The 27,203-nt window shown below is 34.0% G+C and overlaps 1 protein-coding gene across 3 annotated transcripts in view; it reads left to right on the plus strand.

Moving 5' to 3' along the window:
- The window catches only part of LRRIQ1 (leucine rich repeats and IQ motif containing 1), a 101,571-nt gene that overhangs the window by 35,625 nt on the left and 38,743 nt on the right, over nt 1-27,203 (plus strand). For all 3 annotated transcript variants that reach the window (XM_079304970.1, XM_079304971.1, XM_079304972.1), the window contains 6 exons: nt 1,023-1,142; nt 16,237-16,326; nt 17,047-17,171; nt 17,782-17,877; nt 18,213-18,298; nt 26,413-26,514. In XM_079304970.1, the coding sequence (XP_079161096.1) occupies nt 1,023-1,142; nt 16,237-16,326; nt 17,047-17,171; nt 17,782-17,877; nt 18,213-18,298; nt 26,413-26,514 (619 nt within the window). The remainder of the gene's footprint in view (nt 1-1,022; nt 1,143-16,236; nt 16,327-17,046; nt 17,172-17,781; nt 17,878-18,212; nt 18,299-26,412; nt 26,515-27,203) is intronic.

Raw genomic sequence — 27,203 nt, forward strand, 5'->3', positions numbered from 1 at the left:
TCATTTGATCACTCAGCAATGTAAGGGTATTTTATCTGGATGCTTATGCAGGTCTGTAGGAAAATAACAACCATGAAAATATAAGAAAGCAACTCTAAAACATTTATCATTTTATAATAATCAGGAAATGTGTGTAAAATAATAACTTTTTCAATAATTTGTGGTTAGACAAATTTTTTCTGCAAATTAATAATCTAAATGTTAAGACAGAATATGAGATTTACCCTTTCTATTTTAGTGCCTTCATTGCAAAGCCATTAAAGGTGTACAACACCACTTCTGTGACAGTGAGAATATTTTATATGGTGTTTTAAAAACTTGAAGCATCTTGAATTTTCATTATGTCAAATACTGATTTGGGGGGAAATTGCTGTCTTGTATAGAGTTTTCTTAATTCCATCTATCTCATTTTGATCTCTGAAGTGTTTTTGCTGGACACGATTCTATGCTTGGCATGTGTTCCTAACAGCCTTTCTATTTTTCTAGCACTTTAATTTCTAATGTGTTCCTTTTCTTAGAGATTGTTATACTTTTTATTGTTATAGTTTTTTTAAATAAAGACCTTAGTTAAAAAAGGGTAACTGACCTGGATCAATTACATGAGATGTCTCCAGGAATTGCCACTTGTAAACTAAGACATTTAGTACATCTGTATTTTTTTTCTCAGTAATTTGAAAGTTGGCACTCAGGTTTTTCTTATGTAGCCTTTCCTTTCAGTTTATAATAGTCCCTGAAGGAATTGTCAAATAATTAATTAGTTGACCCAGGTTTGTAGTTGAGGGAGTTGCAGGATTCCTTTCTGCTTACTAGTGGAGAGCCTCTTGAGTACTCTAAGCTTTAGACATATGCTGGCATTTAATTTGTCTTGTAGTTTTAAATGTCACATAAAGTTCAAAAAACAGATCATTGAGCTATTAAACAAAGGCCCAAGATGTTTTATCTTCCTAATGGGATAACATAGAGAATCTGGATTTGGGTTTGATCTATGGCTATGTATAACATGCTTTAAATTTTTTGTTTAGGCATTTTGGAAGGGTTTTCTTTTGCGAAAGAAACTGGCCAGTGCTCTTGCAGATGTTAAAAATGATGAAGTGGAAGATGAATATGAAGAAATAAATGTGGATGCTTTCACGTTTTCTGAAGTAAGCACAGTAATTAACATAAAGTCTTTGCTATTCTTCTTAAGCAATCATGTAGATGTTGGAAATAAATAAAAAAAAATGGAAAGTACTACCAAGGCTAGAATTAACACATTGGATGTCCAGAAATGAAGAAGTATTTCTTATCTATAGCTGTTTTAAATGTATTTGTCTTGGATTAACTGCTTCCTGCTCTTTGAGATGCTTTGGTACTTATTGTGCTGTTAATGTCACACCCACTGTAGAATGCCATGTATTTTTACAGCTAAAGGGCAATGCAATGAGAATAAGGAAACAGTTCCCTTTGTTCCAAAATGTTTATAGTTTTAGTATTTTAGTAAAAAATTATAATTTCAGTAATGTTTTAATGTGAATTTTCTTAATTTTCATGATAGAATGAGATCAGTTTAGAAAATACTGTGTCACGGAATGTCAGCTATATTCCAGTAAAAAAAACAGATCCCCAAACCAAAAGGTGAAGCAGGCTTATTATTTCATGTGCAGTGTGCTAAAAAATCAGAGGTTTAAATACAGTAGTAAATTATGAAGAGAAGTATGGGTAAATCAGAAAAAAACCCCACAGCCCTCATTTAGTAGCTCTGTTATACCCAATAATCAGAAATTGTTACTAGTTATTTTTACAAGTTATATAGATTTAGAAATGCTCTTTCAGTTTCAGAAGGATTGAAACTGGATGAGAAGCCTCCATTCTAAGAAATAAAAGTGGACTCCAGAAGAATTCGAGGAATAAAATGACATTCAGAACTGAATTTGGCTATACTTAGATAAAAAAATTAAAATGTTGATGGGATCAATATTGCCATTCAGTGAACAAAAAAAGAATCTTTGAAGAATTTTTTCTTCATAGTCTCAAAAAAAATTTATATAGGAAGGTCTAGACCTAGTATGTATATTAAATAACAAGGCAGCTGTTGATGAGTCGCCTATGTGCTTGTCTCGAGAGCTGCTTTCTCTTATTGTTCACGTTCATTGGTTGCCTATTTTTTTTTTTCAGTGCTTTCAGGTAAAGCAAAGAAAGCTAACAGCAATATGGCCTTTTGAGACCTAAGAGGATATAACTAAGATTTTTTTTCATGAACCCTTGTCTCTGAATGTGCTTATTCAGCTGCTGTGTCTTTGCAAGAGCCATTTATCAATATTCCACAGTAATGTTGCAAAGGAGATTGATGCAATAGCCCTGCTACTGGCAGGACTAGGTCCCATTTATAATTCAATGTTTGGATGGATCATGGAGTTAATGAAACCAAGTTTGCTGTTGGTTGGTGCAGTGAAGTTTATAGCTGATCAGTCTTTGCTCATCTGATACCAGGATTCTTTTGCCAGTTCCTCTCCATAGAAAATAGCTAGGCATTCTGAGAAATTATTGCCAATGAGGTGATGACTTAGGGTAATTTTACTTTTTTCTTCTCCTTTTTAACATCTATTTTGAGGTACATTTTCAGAATTACTGCTTTATTTAAGAGCATACAAAAGGTTTGATGCAGAAGTTCCAAGAATCATTTGATCGACAGCAAAATTGTGTGTGTAACATAGAGATCTGGCTTAAATTTTAAGATTTTTTTTCATTTTAATTTGAAATACATATACAAAACAGTTTCATTAGTTGATGTTCTCTGATCCCTGGCTTCTTTCTAAAATAATAAAAAGCAGAATGTTGAAGGTTTTATTTCTTCACACAGGAAGGAAGTATCTGTTCATATGTTAAAGAAGGAAAATATCCTGTTTTGAATTACTCAGCCAGTAGGCCAGAGTTTTACACACAGTAATTCAGTTGAGCCATTCTTGCTTCTCTCTGTCTGGTCCAAATAACCCTGTCATGTTTGGTTTTGGGATTTTTTTAATTGCTTAACTGAAAACTACACAGACAATTTTGTTCCATCTTTCTGTCAACAAGACAATCAAGTTTGGACAGGTGTTCCTGAGGCCAGGGATAAAAGGAAGGGATGAAGAAGGCAGGAGAAAGAAACTCAGCTGATTTTGGAGAGATTTGTACTGTATCACCCTCTCGTCTTGCCACACTATCTTTTTTGTTTTCCCCAAAATTATTTTTGGGTTTATCAGGAATGAAATAAAACATGGATTTAGGGAGAAATTCTCAGGAAGTGTTTAGGTTCAGATGATGACAGGTGAACAATGAGTTGACATTTTAATTTGCACAGCAGGCTCAAAGGTTGAACTGTGGACTGATGTCAAATAAGTTACTTAAACCTTAGCTTCTTTTGATGAGAAATATAACAACATCTGTTTTCTACAGAGCAGTGTATTTGATAAATTTAAAGTGTATATGTCTGTGAAGGTTATTTTTTTTCATTGAGTGAATATTTCAATGTTCAACTTCGATAATTGCAACTAGAATTATTTGCAATATTTGACTTTTTCTTTTTTATTTCTTTTTTTTTGTTTTCCAAGTGTATGTGTTTTCTGTGCTGAAATGTTGACTTTGAGAAATGTGTGGCATAACAATACTGGGCATGTGCTCTACTCTGTATAGCCCAGACTAGCTACTCAGTACTAGGTTATCTGTTTCCATGTGTCTGTAGCTGTTTCATTCTCTGCAGTTGGGTAATACCAAATCACGTGGACTTCCTGCTTCTGGAGAAACAAGCACAGAAACTTGGAACAGTCTATACTTCCTATTCCTTTCTTTCTGGTCTCAGTGTTCTATAGCAAAGTGCTGAAGCAGAGCCAAATAATGACACATGGTATCAGTGGCTATCTGTTGTGTCTCAAAAGGGAGGAGTACATATTGCTGGGCTAAGAGATCCCATATGCTAGGGTTTGAAGGAAAAGAAAAATATTTGGATACCATTTTGTACTGCAGATTTCAGTGTTCTATAGGGCGAGTGAAATGAGAGAGAAGGGCAGAAAAACCTTTCCCTATTGGAAACTGATACAAATGTCTTGTCTTGTCTAAAAGCTTTTTTGAATAGTTCACTATTTTGTGTTGTGTAGGTTTCAGTCATGATTTTATTCAGTTATGTAACATTCTACAAAATCATTACTGAGAAAGCACCTATCTAAACCTTTTGTAAATATCACAGTGCAAAAAGTCATTAGGCATCAGTCTTCACCAAAAAAAAGTTTAACATCTTCATTATAAACTCAATGTACCCAGTGTTCCATGGAAGGTGAGTCTGTGAAGCAGCATAGGGGAAACCCTAGTCTTTGATAAAGGTCTTCCCTTCATTTATGCCCATTGAACAATAGTATATTTTTAGTACAAGTTAAACACCATATCACATGGAAAATGGATTGCATGCAATGGAGTAGACTAATGGGCTTTATCATTCTAACAATATCATGAAAACTAGTCATTTCACCCAAACCATTGCTGATACCTTCTTGTATTCATATCAGGTCCCATACATTGCTGAAGCCATTCAGAGGCAATGATGGCAGTATTGTTTTGTGTGTGTTTGATTGTGCAGTGTCAAACAGGCTGTCCCAGATGACATGAAAGATCTGGCCAACAGATGTTTCACAAAGTATGAGCTTGGTATTTAGTGATATCTTCACGTCTTTCATGTGGACTTTGGAGAATTCCAGCCTACATGCTCCAGAAGGCTGATCTTAAGGCAACCTTTCATCAGCAGTCCATCCATGTAGCAAATGATCTACAAGGCAGAGCTCACTTTACCTCTGGTGGATGAAATCTGACAGCACATTTGCTTGACACAGCTCTTACTTCTTACTTCTACTAAATATCAGTGTTATTGTTTTCTTGAATGTAAATATGATGTGAGCCAAATGCAAAAGTCTAAACTTGCCAAGGTGTCAGAAAGCTGAATAAATTAAATATGATGAGTTTTTAGACAATTCTTTACCCTGAGCAATGACCGCTGATTAAATTACTGTTTTCCTACACTGAATATCTTATTTTCATAAAGAGAAATATCAGTATTGATGATTACATGGCACACCAAGTAAGTACTCTGATTTTCAAACTTCATTTTTAATTTAATTTGAATCACTTTAGTCATATTATTTCAAAATAGAAATCCATCGCTGCTTTGTTCATCAAGAGAGATAATACTGTTGCCTACAGTGTTGCTCTTTTTCTGAGCTTGATTATATAGATTTTTTAAATTCTATTCTTTTTGACAGCTTTTGAAATTATTGTTCAGGATTTTTCTTTTTTCTTTTTTTTTTTTTTTTTTTTTTTTTTTTTTTTTTTTGCATATTCTCCACACTCAGACACATAGCCATTCCTAATTTTTACTTATTTTCCACAGTAGGTAGCTGTTTCATTTTTCTTTCTTCTCATTTTTTCTTTTCTGAGGAGTGGGAAGAGTAAGAACTACCTCATGTGTGCTAACTCTTAATAAGTAAACAGTAATTAGAAAAAAATAATTTCCTCATGTCTCCCATCTTTTATTTTCTTATCATATGTCCAAACTAGACCCATATGATGTGTTTTGTTTTCTTTTCTGATAATCCTCCATAATGTGGTTTGTCTCAGACTGGAGCTTATGATTGTGAGCTTGTGACAGTGATTCCTGTTTTCTGGCTGGTGCCAGGAAATAAGTGTAGCCCATGGATTAGAAGATCCCCATAATATTTCTTGTATCTTGACACTCTTATGTATGCCTAGCTCCTGTAATTGCTTAAAAATGTCAGATCAGCATTCAGGCATTCTGTATTGTATACTGCAAAGAATATGATCCTTTTTTAATCAAATTTCAGGTAAAGTTACAGTGTTTTAGAAGAGCAAAAAAGTGTCTGTTGAAAATTTCATTAGATCCGTACCCTTCTTTTAAAAAGGAGGAAAAAACTCTCTCCTAAGCAATGTATTGGAGGATCAATCTGTTTTCTTGAGTGTTTATCAATAATCACTTGATATGTTCCTGTTGCTTCAGCTGCTGTGTTAGTGGATTGCATGCCTTTTATAGTCTGTGGCATCTGCAGGTGTATAAAACTTCTATTTTTTTCAGCAGTGCTGATAGTGTAATTTTCTAGTTGTCTCAGATAACACAATCATAGCTACTAAAAGCTGTCACTAACACTCCAGCTTCACAGCTCATGAACAATGTGCTCTGGTTGCTTTCTGGTCTTCCACCATGAGATCTCAGTTCTTCCTACCACCTGAAATGCTGTTAATTTTTAAACAAAACCTGTCTTCATCACTTGTCTCTACCCAGTTCGTGGTTAAATAGTCAGATTCAAACAAATACTTCCCTAAGGAAAGCCTACTAGGGATGTATGGAACTACAGGTATAATTTGGAACCTATATGTTGCAAATGGTGTAGTGCCTTTCTTAATTACATTTAGCTTCTATGACGTACCAAAGAATAGTGATATCATTAATTATTATTCCTATTCTTGTATTTCTAAAGAGAACCATCAAAATTGAATAAGCAAGGCAAGCAATGGAAAAACATATGTAAGTGGAAAAAAAAAAAGCTTTAGTTCTTTGAAGTTTCTACTCACTACTGTAGCCTCAAAGGAGAATTGTTCTAAGCCAAAAGTGTCATTATAAATGGAAGCAATAATACAGTCATAGGTTCTTCTCAATAAGTACATCTCCATCTGCAGTGTCTTAAAAGCTGAGCTAAGGATCTTTTATCATTGAATAGATCTTCCCTAAGTTCTTTAATTTTTATGTAATGTTGAAACTGTTTTGGTATAGATATAGATTATGTTTAAAATATCTTGTTAAATGCCTAATATTTAACATGTCCACATACATTGATTTCCATTAAAAAAGATTTTGTAATAGTCCCTATTTACAGATTTCTGGAGCTTACCTATTTGATTTGTCTGTGCTCTGTGAAAATAAGCCATTGATTCACTGAATATTGTTATTGAGTTAAATTGCATTTCTTATGGAGGAACCAAAGAGGAATGTGAGATGTCAGCTTCTGTGATCCTCTACACTTAACTCTCTGCATGTCTCATTGCCTGGAGCTTGAAATCCTTTGGGTTTAGAAGAAGGAAGATGTTATCCAATTGCAGCACAACTTAACCCCCCTGGACATATGCAAGTCCAAAGGAATACATAGGATGCATCCAAGGGGGTTTAACAAGCTGCTTGATATCATTTTGAGGTTACTCTATCATCTTCGAAAGATCACAGCAAATGGGGAGGTTGCTGGTGACTGGAAAAGAGCAGAGATTGCACTCATCTTCAGAAAACTGAAGAAGTTCCAGGGAACTAGAAGCCATCAACATTATCTCACTTTCTGGGAATGCTTGGAGTAAATACATTCAGAAACCATTTCTAAACCCATGAAAAAAGGTAATTGTGAAAATTTAGCCTGGGTTTACCAAGGACTCATCACCTTCATTGTTTTCTGTCAAAAGGTGACTGGCATTATGAAATAAGGGGAGTACAGTGCATATTGCATGCCTTTATTTTAGCAAAGCAGTTGACTGTCTCCCAGAGTCTTATTCCAAAAGTTATTGCAGTATGGGCTGGAAAAGTATACAATGAGGTCATTGGCAAATTGACTTCACTATCAGGCTCAAATAGTTGTGTTTTGTGGTGCAAAATTGCACATTTTTACTGGTGAACAGCAATTAATGGAGCCCATCATGGATGGTAGGGGGACCAAAACAGTAAAAAAATTCATAAGCTACCTGTATGATGGAACAGAATGCCATCTCAAGTGTGCAGGTGACACTACATTGAGGGCAGTGGTTGCCATGCTTCAGGATCAGAGTGTTCTTTAGAGCAATCTGCACAGGCCAGATAGACAGGCTGACCAGAGCTTCATAATGTTCAAAAACAAGTGCAAAGTCCAGTACATGAGCAATACTGCTGGCTAGGGTCTGACTTGCTAGGAAGCAGTCCCACAGAAAGGGATGTGCAGTCATAATGGACATTTCATGCAGTGCTTTAGTTTCTAACAGTGTAAACAAACAATGGTAAAAAACACCAAACACCTCATATGCTATAATACAGTCTTAATTTAGCTGAGAACTATTTAGGTTTCTGTCTAGTTTGTCCAGAATAGAGTGTGCTAAGGAGTCCTAAATGATAAAAACTGTCCTACTACTCAGTCTAGTAATTTTTTGGTATGAAAAATACTTAAAACCTTTTTTTTTTAAATATGGATATAGGAGTAGCTACTGATCATTTCATAAACCAGGTAAAGATCCCAAAGAATCATTACATGTCCCTAAAGATTTAAGCTCTTGAGAATACAGTTATGAATGAACAAATTTCAACTTGCAGATTCATTTGTGGATATTTTATTTCAAATACAAGAGACGGTGCTACAGACATATAAGGAGGACAGTATAAGGGAATCTGAGAGATGATTTAGATGTACCTCTTTAGAATGAAGGATTTTGTAGTGTAATTAGATGTTTGTTAATCTAATCTAAAATCTATGTTTATAACTTAGCCCTTCTTTGCTCTTTAGCTTCCAAATCCTTTTTTGTTCTTGTTCCCGAAATAGGGACTTCAAGCGAAAAGGAAAAGTTGTCTTGAAATTGAATCTAAACTTTCATGTGACCTGAACTTTGAAACATGTTAAAGGTTAAATGACTACAAACTTGGGACTAGTCTATTTTTTTATTACCCTGTGCTTCTGTATTACTTCCCTTCCTTAGACAAAACTGCAAGCTGAAGCACAGCTTTCTTTTCTATTGTGTTTTAGTATTCATTATCTAAGCTGAACATTTTGGGTTATGTTCCTTCAAAATTCTTTGAATTCACAGTATTTAAGAGATAGGGTTGAGGGGTTTGTTGGCTGTTTTTTTTAAAAGTTTTTAATTCATTGCCTCTTGAAAGTTTTGTTTCTTTGTTTTCATGGAAGTATAAAAGCTTGGGAAAAGGTTTATAGAGACAGAGCAGCAAAAATTTCTGTCATGTGCCAGAGTCAGAGAGAAGTCCTGAAGGTTCTTGTTTATTTTAGTGGGGAAATATCTGGGGTCTTAGACTCATTTTGAGACGGGGGCTTGAAGGTTCCAAGAGCTTGATGCTTATTGAGATGGGTGGGGATTTATATCTCAAAAGACTTTTCAGGTGTACATTTCTGATGCTTACTTGAATCATGTCTAATCTCTGAATTTGAGGTTACCATATACCCATCTTTAGTTTTTATTCCTGTGTTCAAAGAAAGGACACAGAGCTTCCTTTGAACACTGTCAGGTGTAAGACGAAAATGCAATTTAGAAAAGTTTAGGTCACATAGGTCATGAATGATGGACATGAACTACAATAAGATTCAGACTTTTTGAGATTTAATTATGTATATAGAGATTCAACCTTTTATTTGAACAAAATCTTTTGTGTTCCTCGAAATTTTCATTGTTAATTTAATTTTTCACAATGGCTTCTCATTTATTTCCGTTTGTGTAGAGTAAACACATTGGTACATGCATTAAATGTAAATATATATATATATATATATATATATGCATTAGAATTTTAGAGAACAGCTAGTTTTTCAAGCTTATTAAAAAGTTAGGAAAAATTACATTTGGAGAACGCATTCTACAATAAAATTTTCTTCAATGTTTTTGTTAACAGAATGTGATTTTTCCAGTAATCATTAATACATCCTCCTTAGAAATTGACTCTTCTTGTCCTCTTATTTTCCTACAAGAATGTACTCTAGTAATTAACCAGTTTTTTGAAGTCTATAAAATCTCCTGAGGTCAATTAATCATTGCAGTGTTTCCCTGGAATTCATGTGATACTCGCTACTTTTTTTGGCTTGAAACTTTGTTTGGTTTTAACAGTCATAAGAATGCAGCTGTATCCAGATTTCTAATGTATATATATTGTCTTTTATAAAGACAAGGTTGAAAGAGAAGCATTGCCAAAGGTTAAAATAACCTTTATTAGGGTGCTAACCTATTTATTTTTAGCACATAAAATAAGTGGAAAATACTGGAAGACAAACTCAGAGAAAAGGACTATTTTTCCTACTGCTTGAAGTTCGGAGATATATTTTCTGTAAAATGTATGTCCTCTAAGCTAATTTAAAAGATTTTGCATTTTTTTTTATAATATTGTTAAATGCTTTTGTGAATGGGAGCTTTTAGATTGAATTTTTGTAGTACCCTAAGTGGAATAATATTGCAGCTAATAGAAGATTCAGTTGAGGATGTTCGTATCTGACCTTTTTTTTAGCTTTGGAAGTTATTTCTAAAGTCTGGATTTGAACTGCTGTTCAGCGTCCTAACATTGAACTAAGCTTTACACATGAACTTGAGTTTCACAGAAAAACTAGTCCATAGAGTAATCTGATTCCTCAAAGGACTGGATGAAAGAAAAAGCTAAATACACAAATATATTCAGATCTTTAATTTCAAAGGAAGTTTTCAATCACAGTCTATCAACAATATACAAAAGAGCATAGAAAAGCAGTCTGGTTCTTCTGTTTCAGTTATAAGAGCTAAAAATTTGTGATTTCTTAAGAAATTTTTAAAAACTTATTTAGAATTTAAGAGAAGAAATTCCCAGCAAATACTCAGGCCTTGGCAGAAATAAATTTAGTTTTAAAAGAAATATAATACATTGTCCTGGTCTAGCGTGATATTTAAGTGAAATATCTTACAGAGTGAAATATGTTTGCCAGGAACCAAGAGAAAAAGTTACGGCTTTCTGCCAGATGAAAGACAGTTCAGTGGGCTGGCTGTGAGTATCCAGAGGGTTAACCTTCAGTATAAGATCCTTCTGCCTCACCACGCCTCCTCCTAGCCTAAGCAAGTATCTAACCTACAGGATGTTTAACATCAGGAAAAGCAGTTCTTCGTCTGGAATGTGTTGCCCCAAAAGAATTTTTGTAAGCTTATTTAAAATAGTCATGGAATGGTGTTGAGGGTTCTGCCTTTCTCTTGTCTTTGCTTTTACCTTTTTTATTGTCTTTCAGTAAACAAGACTTTAACTGCATTATTTAAAAACACTCACAAAAAAAAGTAGAATTAAGGACATCACTAGCCTAAAGAACTTTATTAAAATGTTTATTCTATAGAGAAGACTAATGGAAATATTGATTCTGATTAATTTATTTGTTTAATTACATGGTATTCTCATTGAAAACAAACCGAATGGAGAGGCCAGATACTTTGTAACATCTGGTTGAAAATTGGTTATTCCTCCTTGGGATGATACTAATGGCCTCACAGAGGGGAGCAGAAATACAGGAAAACTTGTTGTCTAAAACCAGGCAGGTGAACTGGATGAAGGTGAATCTTTTTTCAAAGCAGAGGATTCTACACACTATTTCTATGAAATTCTAATGTGGAAATACTGTTTCTAATAGAAGATCCTTTTTATTTTTCTCTTGCCATTCTTCCTGTTAGGTTGTAATGATCAGAAGCCAGTCATTACTCTTAGTTAACAGTGTGTTTTGGACATTAGCTTTCTTCTGCTTTTCTATATTTTTGGGTAGATTACTTGTTTTTATCTTAAAATACCATATAAATAAATGCACTTAGATATCAATGATTTTTTTTTCCTGACTAAACCATTGCTGTCCTGAAAACAGTGAGTCAATGAGGGGGTGAAAGAAGAAAGGAAATACGAGGAGCGATTTTTGTCTGATTTTCAAAGATACTTTTACTGTTTTCTTAGGTGGTGATTCTGAGGTTCACCACGCTTGGAAACCTCCCGTGGCATCCAACATGATGTCCTTTTGGAGTTAATCTCCACCACTTCAGCAGTTACATCCTGAGTCGTATACATGATTGTCATTCTTTGTAGATTGACATAGAGATGACATGGCAAACATGCTGACTAGATAGTTGCATTTGTTGTTAGAAATTAGATTACTGGTTTAGGGTGAGGAATATTTCCCTAGATTTTGGCAGAAGGTCCTTAAACTACCAGTTTCCAAGGTCTAAAAGAATGTACTAAAGGAAGGATTGTCCTCATCATGTCCAGCTTTTTGCATTCTCTCCATAAGCAGCTGCTACTGAACTCTTCTGGAAGCAGAGTACTGATGTAGATGGATATTTGCTCTGACCAGAACAGTTACATGTCAAATGCTGGCCTTTCTTTTCAGCCTGTATTGTTAATGCCTTTTTGCATCCTCTGCTTCAAGCCATAGTACAGTTTCAGGAATTGGTTTGGTTTCGATTATGCTCTTGTGATCCTCCTTGATCTCAGGGAGATGAAAGGCAAGATGTGATGGTGTTATTCACAGTTTGGACAGTTACTTGTAGAAGCACTTCAAAGCTGAGTGTAAGTTTGACACTGTCCTGAGAACTAGTTTTTGTTCATGGTGTAAATGTGACTCAGAACAGCCCTAATTACATGTATAGTCATGATCTATTATAAAAGATTATTTAGCTCCAGAATGTAATCCAGAGCATATAAAAGATGTCTAGGATTAGACTGTGTAAATAACATTTGCAACTAAGACTTTTCAGCAGCTCATCCAGACCCAATTAGCAGAACCATTCTCAATAACTTTGCTCCTTGTTGGTTTGGATTCTGTTTCTGAGCCTACAGAAGTTTGATGCTTGATGTAAACAGTCATTACATTTTGCAAGGGAAGCAGTTGAGTAAATACTTGAAAAATGAAGGAGGAACAAAATGAAAAATATAATATGCCACAAAAAAAAAAATCCCCAAGTCTCTAGAGTTTATTAATGAGCTACACAATCAAAGGAGGAACCCTGCAGTAGTAGTGTCTCAAAGGACAAAAATGCATTGTGAATCAGGATAAAAAATTCTTGATCCTAATGGATAAATGTAAATAACTAATAATATGAAAGTTTCATTATTAAAATTTAGAAAGAAAACTCTTAACATCAAATAGGTTCACACTTCCTTCTTCCTGAAGAGTGGTACCATGGATAATTGTGTTGTGTTTGAAAATTAAAATATTTGTTCCAGATGGGTTAACAAAAAAACAGATGCAACAAAGATTAGAAAGGTCTATGTATGTTTTGTGTTTGTAAAACTTGAAACAAAGTTATTAATGCAGACTTTTTGAAAAAAACACTAGAAATAAAGTATGGAGGGTACGAAAGCATAAAAGATATCTTCAGATAAACTGATATGTATAAAATCAACTATGTGATTTGCACAAATATGTAAAGCCACATTGTATACCTCAGTATTTAGGAAATTACTTAATTTGACTTAAGAAATAAATATAAATATAGCACACCTATAGCTGTTTGTGTAGACCATGCAATCAAAAACTGTCATTTTAATTGCTTTGTAATTCATCTCAGTTTGTTTTTTAATCTTAGTGAACAATATCAGTATAAGCAGATTTAGTTTTAAGCCTTAAATGTTGGTAAATCTTTGATAGACTTTTCATTAGGACTGTTTATAGGGAAGATGTATGCAGAAATTCCTTGAGCTTAGTGCTGTGAAAATGTCCAGGCAAACATAGTGGAAGGGAGTGTTTGAAAATCAATTATGTGTTTATTTTTGTGGACAAAGCAAACATCAGTGTGGTATATTTTTATGATATGCTGTACATTCATAAGAGTAAAAGAGGCACTTAATGGTAAATCAGTTGTCTTTTTTTTGTTGTTGTTGTTGTTGTGCATATTTATAACTTTGGTTCATACTTTTTTATTATTACTGGTATTTCTTTTCAACATTTAGAATATTGAAATACATTTTATAGGCTACAAAATAAATAAAACCACTAGTAGTACTAAGTTAATAAATGGCAAACATTGGGCTAGGAAAATATTAGTGAGAAAAGTTTCAACAAAAATGTTAAGAGTAATGAACTTTAATTGGGTTGTGGTACAACTATAAAGCAAAAGGATTCAATCAGTGTACTCCTAAGTGATTCTTGTTCCAAAAAAATTGGCTACACATTTGGGGTGTTATTTCTCATGGGGATTTTTGTTCTGTTTTGATATTTTGTTTGCTTGGGGGATTTGTTTGGTTTGGGGGTTTTTGTTTGTTTGTTTGTTTGTTTTCTTTTACAAACTATTTCATTAGAGAGGTAAAACTTCAACTAGCCAGCATGGAGGCTTGGCCCTGAAATCTGACATTAGAGCTTGGATAATATTCACTGCTATTGTAAGACATTTAAGTACTCAGGTAAATAAGGGACACATCATTGTACACACAGATTAAGTTTACTGATGTATAAATTGTACAAGAAGTGGAAATCTACGTCTCTCCCACCTGTATTCTTTTGCAAATAGAGGAGGAAGAAAAATTTCTAAAATTTGCTATTTTCTTATACCTGCATATACCAACACTGTTGATTGGATTATATGCCTAGTCTTGAAAAATAAGTGAAAAATTCTTATCTGAAAAATTAAAAATATTATTTGCATAGTGCAATTGAGAAGTAAATTTAAAGAGCACAAAGAGGAACAATACCTATTTTTACTGGAAGTTTTTAGTCAAATGTTTTACTTTATCATAGCTTTTCTTTTTAACCTTTCTGCCCAGGCAATTGTAAAACTTGAATTGTTGTAGCTTTGTCTCTGCTAAGATACAAACTTGTCAGTCTTCTATGTTCAAATTGTATGGATGTCACATATTTCAACTGATCACCTTTGGGATTTGGTTTGCTGCAGTCTGCTTTTTGGAGTGGATTTTTTTTAAATGAAAATTGTGTGAATAAACCACTCAGTGGTTATCAGCATAAGAATAATCATATCACTGAAGAGAGGTAAATTAGTGGATTGCAGATAACTGTAAAAGTTAAAGAAAGTGATATATTTTATTTGTTGCATGCCTCTGCAGTTTATTTACATAGATTTCTTAACAATGCAACTACCCAAGAGAGGAGGTATAATAAAATGGATAATTTAATATATTTGACATGAATTGAAATGTTGAGGAGGGGAAGAGTAGTTATCTGTTAATAATGAGGGCATAGAATTTTTACAGATTTATTAAATAAAGGAGTGAAACCCAAAACACACTGTTATCAAATAACAGGGATTTCCAGAAGGAGGGAATCAATCAGATATAAGAATTCATCCATTTTAATACATGAAAATAAAATCAAGCATTATTTTTCAAAGCTTGGTCAGAATGGATGCAAAAAGAGTGATTTTAGAGCCACCAAACTGTGTGACCAGTGCCTGAACTAGCCTTTCAAAATACCTGGAATATGATTCTTTTGTCTCTCAGAATTTCAAAGGCCTTGGAAGATCTTGTTCACCAATCTAAGGCCACACAAAGTCCTCTTTACACAAATTACAGAGTAAGGTATCCAAACTTGGGATCATCTCTCAGGGTCAGAAATCAGTACAATCTGAAATATTTTACGAATGGTGAAAAGATAGTTCAGTTTTTTAAAGCAGACGTTTTCAAAAGAATGAACCCCAGGCTCTTTACTGTTGAAGAAGAACCTGAATGACTGAGCCCTGTAAGTCAAGCCAAATTCTTCAGTGATATTTGCTTACTGTGTGGTCATGATTTGACTCTCTTTCTTATCAGAATATATTGAAATGACATGGTAAAAAGCCTCAAGGACCTAGAAGAAAAACAAGTCATATAGGTTTGAAACATAGTCTAGAGTTTGTTTTTATTAAAGAAAACTGAATTCTATCTTAAAATGCTAAGGAAACCAGTTGGTAACAAATTCTATCATAATTCTTCATTCCAACCATTATTTTAGTTCCTCATTTAATCCATTACATCAGAAATAAAACTATGTAATTGAAGTGTGTGGCATTGTATAGAATTTACTTTTTTAGTCCCACATTTCAGTGGAAATTACTCGCCAGTTCAACAAAATCAAGTTTGACAGAATCAGACACCTACATCTGGACATAAAATTCTGTTAGTCAAAAAAAGAACAGAAAGCTCTTCATGTTCCTTATGTCTTTAAGTATTTTAGGTCTGTATTTTTTCAAAGTTTGGCATTCTTTTATAATAACTTGGATTTACTGAAAATGTTGGAATAAAATACAGGAATTTGAGAAAGAGGGTTTGCATCCTATGCAAAACCAAAATCCTAAAAGGACCTCCACAACCCTCAAGTACTGTTGATCTGATTTGTTTAAAATAAAACAGCATCTCCAGAGGTGCTTTGAGTGTGGTTGTTCTGCAGGTGGCAGTTCTGATATACAGCTTGAAAAGGTGTACAAAGTATGTAGGACAATTTAAAAGAGAGTTTGCAAGAGTTATGAAAACTAAACTGATTTTATCAGTGCACTGTTTGACTTTGCTCATTCATGCAGGCTGCATTAGAGAAGGAATGGCTAACTCTAGATTCCACCCGTTTCCCTTCAAAAACACTCCTGCTCTCAAACCAGCTGCACTGGCCAAAGGTAACATGTCACAGAAACAACTTAGTCTTCAGTCTTTATTCATTCCTTAAGGATATGCTATTCTGGGGTGATTAATACGACAATTTAGTGACTTAAAAACACAATTACTTTTAGAAGTCTCAGACTTCCTCCTCATCTCCAGATGCAATTTTTCTTTTAGATTTTCTTTCATTTGCTTATTTTTTTCTTTATTTTGGATTTATTTCAACACTTTACTTCACAGTAGCAGAAAAAAAGATGATGTGCTTCATCTGCACATTTGGCAATGGATTAAAAATTACTAGTTGACAAACTACTTTAAAATTTCTAAGATCTGCATTATATGACAACAGCTGAATGTTTTCAAAACAGCTAAAGGTCATCGAACTCTAATGTCTGCTAGATATTTGATAAACTTTGAAGTTTTGGCTTTTTGTGTTTGTGGGGTTTTGTCTTCTTATTGCAAGCGTAGTATTACTAATGTTTTGTTTCCTACAATTAGGAGAAAGAAAGGAGTCTTATAAATGTACAATTTATTATATTTGGGGATGTTAAGTGTAACTAAAGTCACCTTTGTGTCCTATTCAGTCAGTTGAAAGTGAGGTCTGTAATGGGCATATCACCATTAAGAATCCTCTCATTTATAGTGATAAACTCTGCAAAACCTGGTGCAGGTTTTCCTGTATATTTTAAACTCAAACTTACAGGGACAATTAGCTGCATTCCTTTTCTTTCTCTTAGAAGTCTTTTGGGCCTTCAGATTCCAGAGGACTTTCAAATAGTTTGCCATTAGCACCACAAGAAGTTTGTCAGTGTGCTAACAGACCACATGCATACTCTGCAGAAAAAATCCATTTTCATAGAAGGTAAGTTAAATTATATTGTTTTAAATTGTATTTAGTTTATTTGAATTTGACAAAAAAATGAAAAGGAGAAGAGGCTATTTTCTGATGCTTTTGCCACTTTTGGTTAATGTGATATTAATGGAGTTAAAATATATTTACTTCCTAAAACCAAATATATTCAATTCAGTTGTTATTTTTCATTGACTACCATAATTAGAAATATAAGAATATATATGTGTTGTTTTATTTATTTAGTTTGGCTATAAATCATAAAACTTCTATTTTTTGTATATGTTTTAAAATAGATGTTGAAATAGAGATCTTTAAGACTAGATAAAGATTAAAAGGGATTTCTTAAACAGCTGCATTCTGTGAAAGGACTGAAATATGCCTCAAGTAATTGAAATGTAAACATTTCAAATTGATGGCAGACTTTTATTATTCTCCAAGATAAAACCTTCATGGAGTATTAAAATGGATTTTTATTTTTTTTAGTATTATATTCGAGCTTCAAAAGTACCTTCAAAAGGCACAAACAAGTTGCAGTATAACAAAAGCTGCAAAATAGTATAAACCCAGACCCTTTCTTACTTATATACCTTTCAATACTGCTCTTATACTTTGTTTCCAGGTCAGGGAAGGAAACAATGTTGCAGCTTTCTAACTGGAAAGAAAAAAAGGAATTTTTATTTATGTCTGAAAAAGAAGAGAAAATATCAGAAGAATGGTATGTTAAGCTCTTTTATTTACACAATGACTTCCAAAAAATAGGTATAATATGATTGGCTGTTTTTGCTTGCTTTTTTAACTTCCATTTTTGAAGAATCTGTTTTCTACCAAATTAAAAATTATTGTAATTATTTTTTTGTCTGGGAAACTATCTTAATAAGTTGCAATAATGTAATGTTAAGAATTGCAGCTATCTCTGTAACTCAGAAATTTTCATACTATGGATCAGTACTACACACCAGTATTCTTTTCAAAAAGTGTATTATACAATAATATGCAGCTGGTGTAACATAATACACGTGAAATATTTAGTAAGTTATTTTCTTCCCTTAGGGGCTTTAAGGATATTTCTACTGCACAGCTAATGCTGAAGAGGGCCCATAAAATGAAACCTAAAAAATGCTATAATAAAAGTTTAGGTAAGTCAGCTCTTAAAATAATGGTTATATTGATGTAATTTTTCCATTCTTAAAATAGTATTTATCTTTTAAAAGCTTTGTTTGCATATTAAATATTCATTTGAACAAAGGTGAAGTGTGATGCAGTAAAAACAACTCATTTTAAACCAACATATTTAGATTTTAAAAACCATTCTACTGGATTTTGAAGTTGAGTATATGACTGCTATGGTAAACAGAAATTTTATTTCTTCAGTTCATGTATCTCATTTTCTAGATGTGGAATTTGTATTTCTGCATTTTGTGCTTCTTGTTTTTTCTTCATGGGAAAATCTTAGGTTAAAATTTTTGACTTATGCGAGAACTATTTATGAAAACAACAGTTTGATATATATGGAAGTAAATAATTAATTTTTTTTAAATTATGTATTTACTGTGATAATAGATAAAACTTATCCAGCTTCTCATCCAGTTGTATTCTGGTTCTTCTCAGGTACTTCTAATGTCAATAAACCTTTCTCAGAACCATTAATTGTTGATATGATATGTTAATAGAAATGTTGCTGGTATATATTAATAAACATATTAGTCAAATACTGATAGTACAAGAAACATTTAAACATTTAAGACCCTAGTTGACAATAGGACTTAATAAAGACCTAAATGGTCTTTAGAAAATGCACCTTTATTTACTTATATTTTGCATCACAAGCTACACTCTTCTGCATAACTTCGCAAAACTCTTCTGTATTAAGTGTTGAAAATATTGAAAAGTATTTGCTCTTTGAAGAGAAAAAATCAGTCTACAGATATATGTAGGAAAAGCTTTTTTTTGTATATTTTTTCTACTTTAAATACCATGCCTATGACTAAGACTAAATATGACAAAAAATATCTAAAAATAATAAAAGGAGTAGGTGACAAAAAGACAGGTAATCAGCAAACCATGCTTTGTGGAAATTAGAGTATATGGATAAGAAATTGAAGTTATTATATTGAAATCTTCATAGCTTTCTATGGTACTGCTATGTTACCTCATTAAAAACATAAAGAAGTAATGAGTATCTGGCATGCAGCTAAAGTTTACATATATATATATATATATATATATATTCCATTTTTTGACCTCTGTATAATTTTTCAATGAATAAAACTTATTAGCTTATATCTTCTTTTCTCCATATGCTGTCTGTCTTATGTTAGTAATTAATCCAGTCATAGATGTCTGATTGAGCATATCAAATTTGCTATCCTATTTTTGTTGTAGTTCTAATGGATTTCTTGGATATGTTTATGTTCACTTTGTTCAGATTATTCAATATGATGTATGGTTGTTGAGCTTTTTAATGTAATGCTTGGAATATTCTCAAAGTACATTTCTAATTCAAAAAAAATTGAAAAAACTTTTGCCCAATGTTTTTATAGTTTCAAATTTTCTCCTCTTGACACTACCTCATATAGATTTTTTTTTTTTGTCTTTCTGACTATTACATCAAGCAAAAAAATAACCTGTATATATAATTTGCCTATATGGATTTCTCTGTCAGTCATTACAATCACGGGGGTTTTTTTCAGATGAACAGAAACCAGTTTCCAGTACCAAAAATGATCCCTTTTCAGTAAAAAGGTTATCAAGCTGACTACTCTTTCTCATACAGCACACTGACAGCCAGTCCTTTCTTGGTCAGCAGGAACTACAAGAGAGGTTTTATTCCTTCTAATATTCAAAAGCACATTTAAATTCATCTGAATAAATATATGTCAACATTGTCTTTCAATGGTCCCATGGAAGTTACCATCCTATTGCCTTCATCTCCACGTAAATGAGGTTCATTTATCTTGTACTTAGTGATACTGCATATGGAAAGTTGCAGAATTTAGTTTTAGCACTACTATTTCTCTTCTTTCTTTTGGATTTCCAGGTCTTTGGTGTTAGAATTGCAACTGTTTCCTTCTAATTTAAAGTAGTTTTAAGTATGCTAAGTACAAGAAAATAATTTTGTTTGTGATAAACATTCATATCCACCAGAAAATAAGTAATCAGCAGCCACTTAGAAGTGGGAATTATAAAGAAGCAATTTTCAATGTTATATATAGTTACACATCTGACTTAGAAGCAAAATTTTAAGCTTTGAGAAAATGCAAAGCAACAGCAACTCTAAAGATTCTAGATTCAAAGAAATTATAAACTCTTCACATTAAACCTATTGCTTTTGTGCTGAGATTGCAGCATTATCCCAAACATCTTTTATATCCTGTTGATCATTCTGTGTAAGGATCTCATTATTTGCAGGTAATGATAAGGTACTGATAGATCTCTTTGGAACAAACTATCTGGTTCCATATGCTGTCAAAGTCCTCTCCCTTAGACCTGAGATTCACAAATACAGTGTTAAATCAGCTTGCATTCAGAGAGTTATACAACTGATCTTTAATATTGTCAAGATGTCTGCTGGGTTGGAACCTGGACTGGACAGCACTGAACAGCCTTGATCCTTAATTTACTCAGGTGTGGAAATTTATTCCTTTTTATTTTCCATATAAAACATTTGTCTTCTACTAGTGCAACAGTGATGATATCCATTTGATAATTATGGAAGTCTGAATTAGTCATCTTCATTCTTTTATGGAAAGAAATTTCCTCTTAAAGCATAATTCAAAAAGAGGCTACTTGAGTCTCACTGTAAAAGCACTTACAGTTCTCCATTGCCTGGACACAAAATCTAGAGTGACTTGCTGAAGTACAAAGTTAAACTCTAGATATGTAGAAGTAACTGAGAAGTATCTTACCTCATATGTCTGCCCACATATCTTCTCAGTAAAGAAAAAAATATGGAAAATACTATCAAGTACACTGAATACTGAGGCTTGTATTGCAAGGGAGAGAGAGCTTAAAGTAGCATGGCCTTATAATAGGGAGTGATTCAGGCAAGGCTTATATTGCAGCAGACCAGTCCCACCAACTAATGGCCTTAAGGCCTGTATGCTCTAATCCACTTCTGTTATTTATTAATAATCCACTTTATTTATTTATAATCCACTTCTGTTATTCTGCTTGTTTATGTAGTTAAAGAAAATTGTGGTCTGCATTTTAATGATATGATATGTATGCTGTGTCTGCTTCAACAATTTTTTACTGTACAGTAAGATAATACAAAAAATTTGGGCAAGACACCAGAAAATTTGCAGCCAAGTAAAACTGGCATAAAGTCAGAAATATTCCTGTTGACCTGGGTACATAATATTCTATAGAAATTCTTATTCAGAATCTAAATACAGCAGACGTTATTGCACCTCACTATGTTTAAGTGGCTGTGACTCATAACAGTCTTAGCTTCCTAAAGATGTCTTGGCACAATAGCACCAACTTGCTTAACTTGGAATTTCCCTCATCCTGTGGATTTTATATTAGCATCTCAGTTAAATTCTTTTTCTTTTAAGATGGCTGGAAGCTTGTCTCTCCTACACTGGTCTATAACTTCTTGTTTAACCTTTTCCTCTCAAGAAAAAAGTTCTCTTGTCAGTGGATCAGGCCCAGCCAGCACAGGTTTAGAAAAAGCAGGTCCTGCTTTGACCAATCTGATCTCATTTTATGAACTGATGACTCACCTGCTGGATAAGGGAAAGGTTGTGGATGTTGTGTACTTGGGCTTCAGTAAAGCCTTTGATACTTCCTTCTACAGCATTCTGCTGGAGAAGGTGGCTTGGACAGGTGCACTCTATGCTGGATTAAAAACTGGCTGGATGGTCAGACTCACAGAGCAGTAGTGAATGGTGCTCCATCAGTTGGCAGCTGGTTGCTAGTGGGGTTTCCAGAGCTCCCTATTGGGGCTGGACCTGTTCATCTCTTAATAGATGATGGGGGTGGGGGTGCAGGGAGCGAAATTGAATGCACCCTCAATAAACTTGCAGATGATCCTAAGTTGATCTGCTAGAGCTCAGGAAGGCTCTGCAGAGGAATCTGAATAGGCTGGATTGATGGGCCAATGCCAATTACATGAGATTCTGCAAGGTGAAGTGCTGGGTCCTGCACTTGGATCACAACAACTCCAGGCAGCATTGCAGGTTTAGGAAACAGTGGCTGGAGAACAGCCCAAAGGAAAAGTAGCTGGGGATGCTGGTGACAGTGGCTGAACATGAGCCAGTGTGTGCCCAGGAGGCCAAGAAGGCCAAAGGCATCCTGGCCTGGATCAGCAATAGTGTGGCAGCAGGAGCAGGGCAGGGATTGTCCCCCTGTCCTTGGCTGGTGAGGCCACACCTCGAGTGCTGTGTCTGGTTCTGGGCCATGACTGCAAGAAAGACACTGAGGTGCTGGAGAATGCCCAGAGAAGGGCAACAAGGCTGGAGAAGGGTCTGGAGCGCAAGTCCTGTGAGGAGTGGCTGAAGGAGCTGGGGTTGTTTAGCCTGGAGAAAAGGAACCTTAGGGAGAACTTATTATTCTGTACAACTCCCTGAAAGGAGGCTGTAGCCCGCTGAGGGTTGGTCTATACTCCCAGGCAACCAGCATCAGAACAGGAGGAAATGGCCTCAAGCAGTGCCAGGAGAGGTTCAGGTTGGACATCAGCAAGATTTTTTTTCATTGAAAGTGTAGTTAAGCATGGGAAAAGATTGCCTAGGGAGATGGTAGAGTCATCGTTCCTGGAAGAGTTCAGAAAATTACTGGATATGGCACTTAGTGCTCTGCTGTAGTTGACATGGTGGTTGGTCAAACGTTGTACTTAATGATTTTGGAGGTCTTTTCCAGCCTTAATGGTTCTATGATTCTATGGTTCTATACTTGATGCCACATAAGTAGGAAAAGAAAAATTTAAAAGGTAAAAGCAGCTGAAATGGACCTTGATCACTAGAATCAGAACACAATAATAAAGATATTTCATAGACGTCAGCAAATATTTGTAGTTCAAGTTTAGAATTTTTAGACAGCAATGCAATACTAGTTAAAAAATTAAATAAAAAACAGTAAAAAACTCAACCCACCTTCCTCAAATGCACATGCACCACCCCAAAACAGATAATCCGGCTTAGCTGTCAGAATAAAAATTTGGGACATATTATTAGTCCTTATTGCACATTACATGAATGTCCATTGATCTATATTTTCTTAGTAACAGAAAAAAGCTACTTTTGTTGTGATTGTCAATTCTACCTAGAAGAATCTTCTGGGAACTCCAGCCATGGATAAGTTGGAGTTTTAATTGCTATGCCACTGTGAGAAAAAAATCTGGTCTTTTTTCAAAATGATATTCCAGATAAGCATCTGTTGCTGTGTACAGCTTTGTCTTATTATCTCGTTAAAGCTGTAAGGTTATGTTTATATTTTCCTAATTACAGGTGCTGCACAACACAAATGGATAGCAAAAATTTTAATTTTTCAGTTTGACATATTAATGAGAAGTTTAAGAATGTGGTGTCCAATCAGGCAGTAACTACTCCTTCCATATTGTTTCCATAAGGTATCTTGTGTTTGTCCAACTTAACTTCTATATTTGGAGGCAGCCAAGGAATGTACATTAGATTACCTCCCTGACTTCTAGATTGAGAGCACAGATTAGCATCTGATAAACCACGTTTAAATGAGTATGCCAGAATCCAGGAAGATATTTTTATGATTTTGAACTGTTGGATTCTTTCACAGTTCTCTATATGAAATCTAAAACATTTGATTGCTTGTCATCAAAGCATACATGCAGTTCATTTCCCTAGCTCACTCAGAGACTGAAAAGCACTAGTATTATGAAGTAATCTATGTAATATTGCCTACATTTGGGACTAGATAAAGAAAAGGACTAATTTTTAATAACAGAAGAGCTGTAGGCAATGGTTGAGGTGAGCCAGGTAGGTACAAATTCAAATAGTCTGGCACTGTTAAATCCATATAGATTCTTTAAGTTATTTTGCAAAGATTCAAAGATAAATCTTCTGATGGAAATCTCTTAGAAGAGCAATTTCCATTATTTGCCCTTCTCAGTTCATGGAAGACTTTGCTGCTGACATCTTTGTGCACATTTTGTGCACGTTTTTTCTTAGTTGGAAGGCTACTTTATCCATTTATACAGAGTGAAAGAATCTACAAACCTGACAAAAGTTTGTGAATAAAATTATCTCATTGTCAGAATCATTCTAATATCCCTTTGAAACTAATGGAACTATTAATTATTTATTTTGCTTCTTGGATAGTTTTATTGAATTTAGCTAGTAAAAGTGAGTCAAAATTACTTTAAATATTACATCTTCTAGGTTAATCTGAAAGCTATAATCATCCTACAACCACGAGAGAGGCTCTTAGCCGATTTGAGATAACAAATTGTAAGGTATTGTTGATTCTTCTTTGTAAAGAAAGCATGGTCTAATTTATTCCCTCCCTACTTGCCACGATTTCTTCATTAGTCAAATTTGCTGCTTTGTGAGAGATTAGTACCATTAAGCACATTTTGTCAATCAAGTACTGCTGCAGTATGGACTGACCAAGAACTCTGCGTTATCTCTTAGAGTGCCACATCCCATTAGAGATCTTCTCCAGGCTTGTACTTGATCTTCCTGCTCTCTGGGAAAAACTGAGCTCTTAGGATCCCTTTGCGTTCTATTAGTTTGTAATTGAAGTGTCTACCACAACTGTAGAGGGCTAGTCAAAACCAAGTTTTCAAATTGTTGTTAAAATTCATAAGAAGTTGCCCACCACCTTAACAGGACATTGTGGTCATTCAGAAATAAGAAAACCGACAAACAAAAAAAGCTATTAGCTGCAGTACTGTCATGGTCTTATAAACTCTCTCAATAAACAATAATGAGATCATGTAACGGACTCAAAATGAAGCACCAGATGTAACTGGTAATTTCAATTTATTCAGTCTGAATACTCTTAGAATCTTTCCATAACCTGTTTTCTTGCTCTGTCTGTTCTGGCAGTGTCTCATATACTCATTTTTGCTACATGCACATTATTTGAGAAAATCTAGATCCTTCCCTTGCCATTTTTACTTTCTTGATGAGCTCCAATGCTTTTTTTCTCCTTGATACTAATTTCTACCCTTTTTTGACAGTTTTTAGTAATTGTTGTAGACAAGCTTCTTCTGCCTTTGCCTCACATATTCCTGAGAGTGGATATATCTGTTTGGGCTACTGTGTTCTTTACTGTGTCAAACATATCTCTTTTATCTTTTCTTTGACATTCTGTTACCCATGTTACCATACTCCATGGCATACCTACAAAACTCTCTATACTTTGCTCATAATTGTCTATCTGCTTTTGTTTCTACATTCTTTTCTGTCCCTAATTTTTTTATTTTTTTTTTTAGTATTACCACTGGTTTATTCTGTGTTGTGCCCAGAATTTTCATATTCCTTCTAAAGCACTGTTTCCCTTAAACTCTTACTTTGCTCCTGTGTCAAGCAAAAAATTCTTCCTTCATACTGTCAATAACATGTGAAAATCACCTCTCCTGATCTGCATGGGGTTTTGCAGTTTAGCTTTTGTTAATTTAAGTTTTGGGTTTTGTTTGTTTTTTTTTCCAGTCTACAAACATGTCTTATATAGATTTATATACAATTATCTGCTCATCTTTACTTCTTTGCAAGCTTTTAAAAGTAGCAGTTAAGAAACTAATTAAGATTTCACACTTCAACATATAGACTTCTGGGGTATTTTTTAATTTCAGTTAGGATGGAAGATGGAAGAAGACTTGCTTATTATCTACAAGTGCAGAGTCAAAAAATAAGCTGTCTCCTGTTAACATTTTTTAGGTGTAAATGTCTTGATATAGAATGCTGAATGATTCTGACCCAAAGCTTTTAGAAACACTGCTTGATATGTATACTGTTAATATTTCTGCTTTAATTTCAAGCTTAAAATCTAGATTTTTAAAAAATATTTTCTTGCAAATACATGCTTCAGAGTTTATTTTTAATTTGGAGGTGAGCTGAAAGATCAACAGTGTTAAAACTGCAAAACAATGACTTTTACTCTCAGTTGCATGTGTATTTATATGGGTTTATTTTTGAAAGTGTAATCCTTTGTGAATATAAAACCTACTTTTAAAGGCATTTTTATTTATTAAGTGGCTAAAAGGTGAAAAACTGCTTGAAGGAATGAATGAGCCAGGTCTGACCTTTGATTTTAACTTGTTCTTGTCATCTAGACCCAGCTGTGCGCCTGGCGTTGTTCAAAAACAATGAAAATAAACATCTTTCTGTGAAACCACCAGGGAAGACACAGCCTATAAGTGCTGGTTACTTTGAAGGTATGAATAAGTATTTCATTTTATGCATATAAGCTTATATATTTTGCAATGTCTTTTAAACAGGCCTACTCAAAATATAAAACAATATGCACAAATAGAAAATGGCAAAAGTTTAAGGAGCTTATCTGTTCCTGGGTATCTCAAGCAGTGCAGCAGTGGAACATTTCAATTTTAATTCATTGCAGAGAGCAGGAGGTTCTCCTAGAGCTTAATTTGTATGGAGATGGAGCCTAATTTATTTATTTATTATGTTATTACTAAATCTTTATAATGAAAAATGTCGCAACATGTCAGAGAGGTATAAAATGCAAAGTACTGGAATAAAACTTCATAAAAGAAACATCACTTCAAATTTTTCATTTAATTGCCACCTTTTCTGAAGCTAGACATTAATTCCTAAATATTGTTAACATGTTTTTCGGAAAGTACTTTCACAAATATTCCCCAGAAATCCACCATTTGTCGAAGGCAAGGAAAGAAGATTCAGCATGCAAATATTAAATTTTTTTCATAAATATTTCACAAAAATTTAAATACTGATGTATCACTTTTGCTGTTGAAATTCATGCTAAAACACTCCTTGGTTTCTGTACAATTAAAATAAGGTCAAGTCTATTTAAAGTGCCGTTGTTGTAAGAAGACAATTATCTCCAGAAACATTGTTTTTATATTGTTTTGGTTCTTTTTGC

The sequence above is a fragment of the Erithacus rubecula genome (genome assembly GCF_903797595.1).
Source record: "Erithacus rubecula genome assembly, chromosome: 4".
NCBI lineage: Eukaryota > Metazoa > Chordata > Aves > Passeriformes > Muscicapidae > Erithacus > Erithacus rubecula.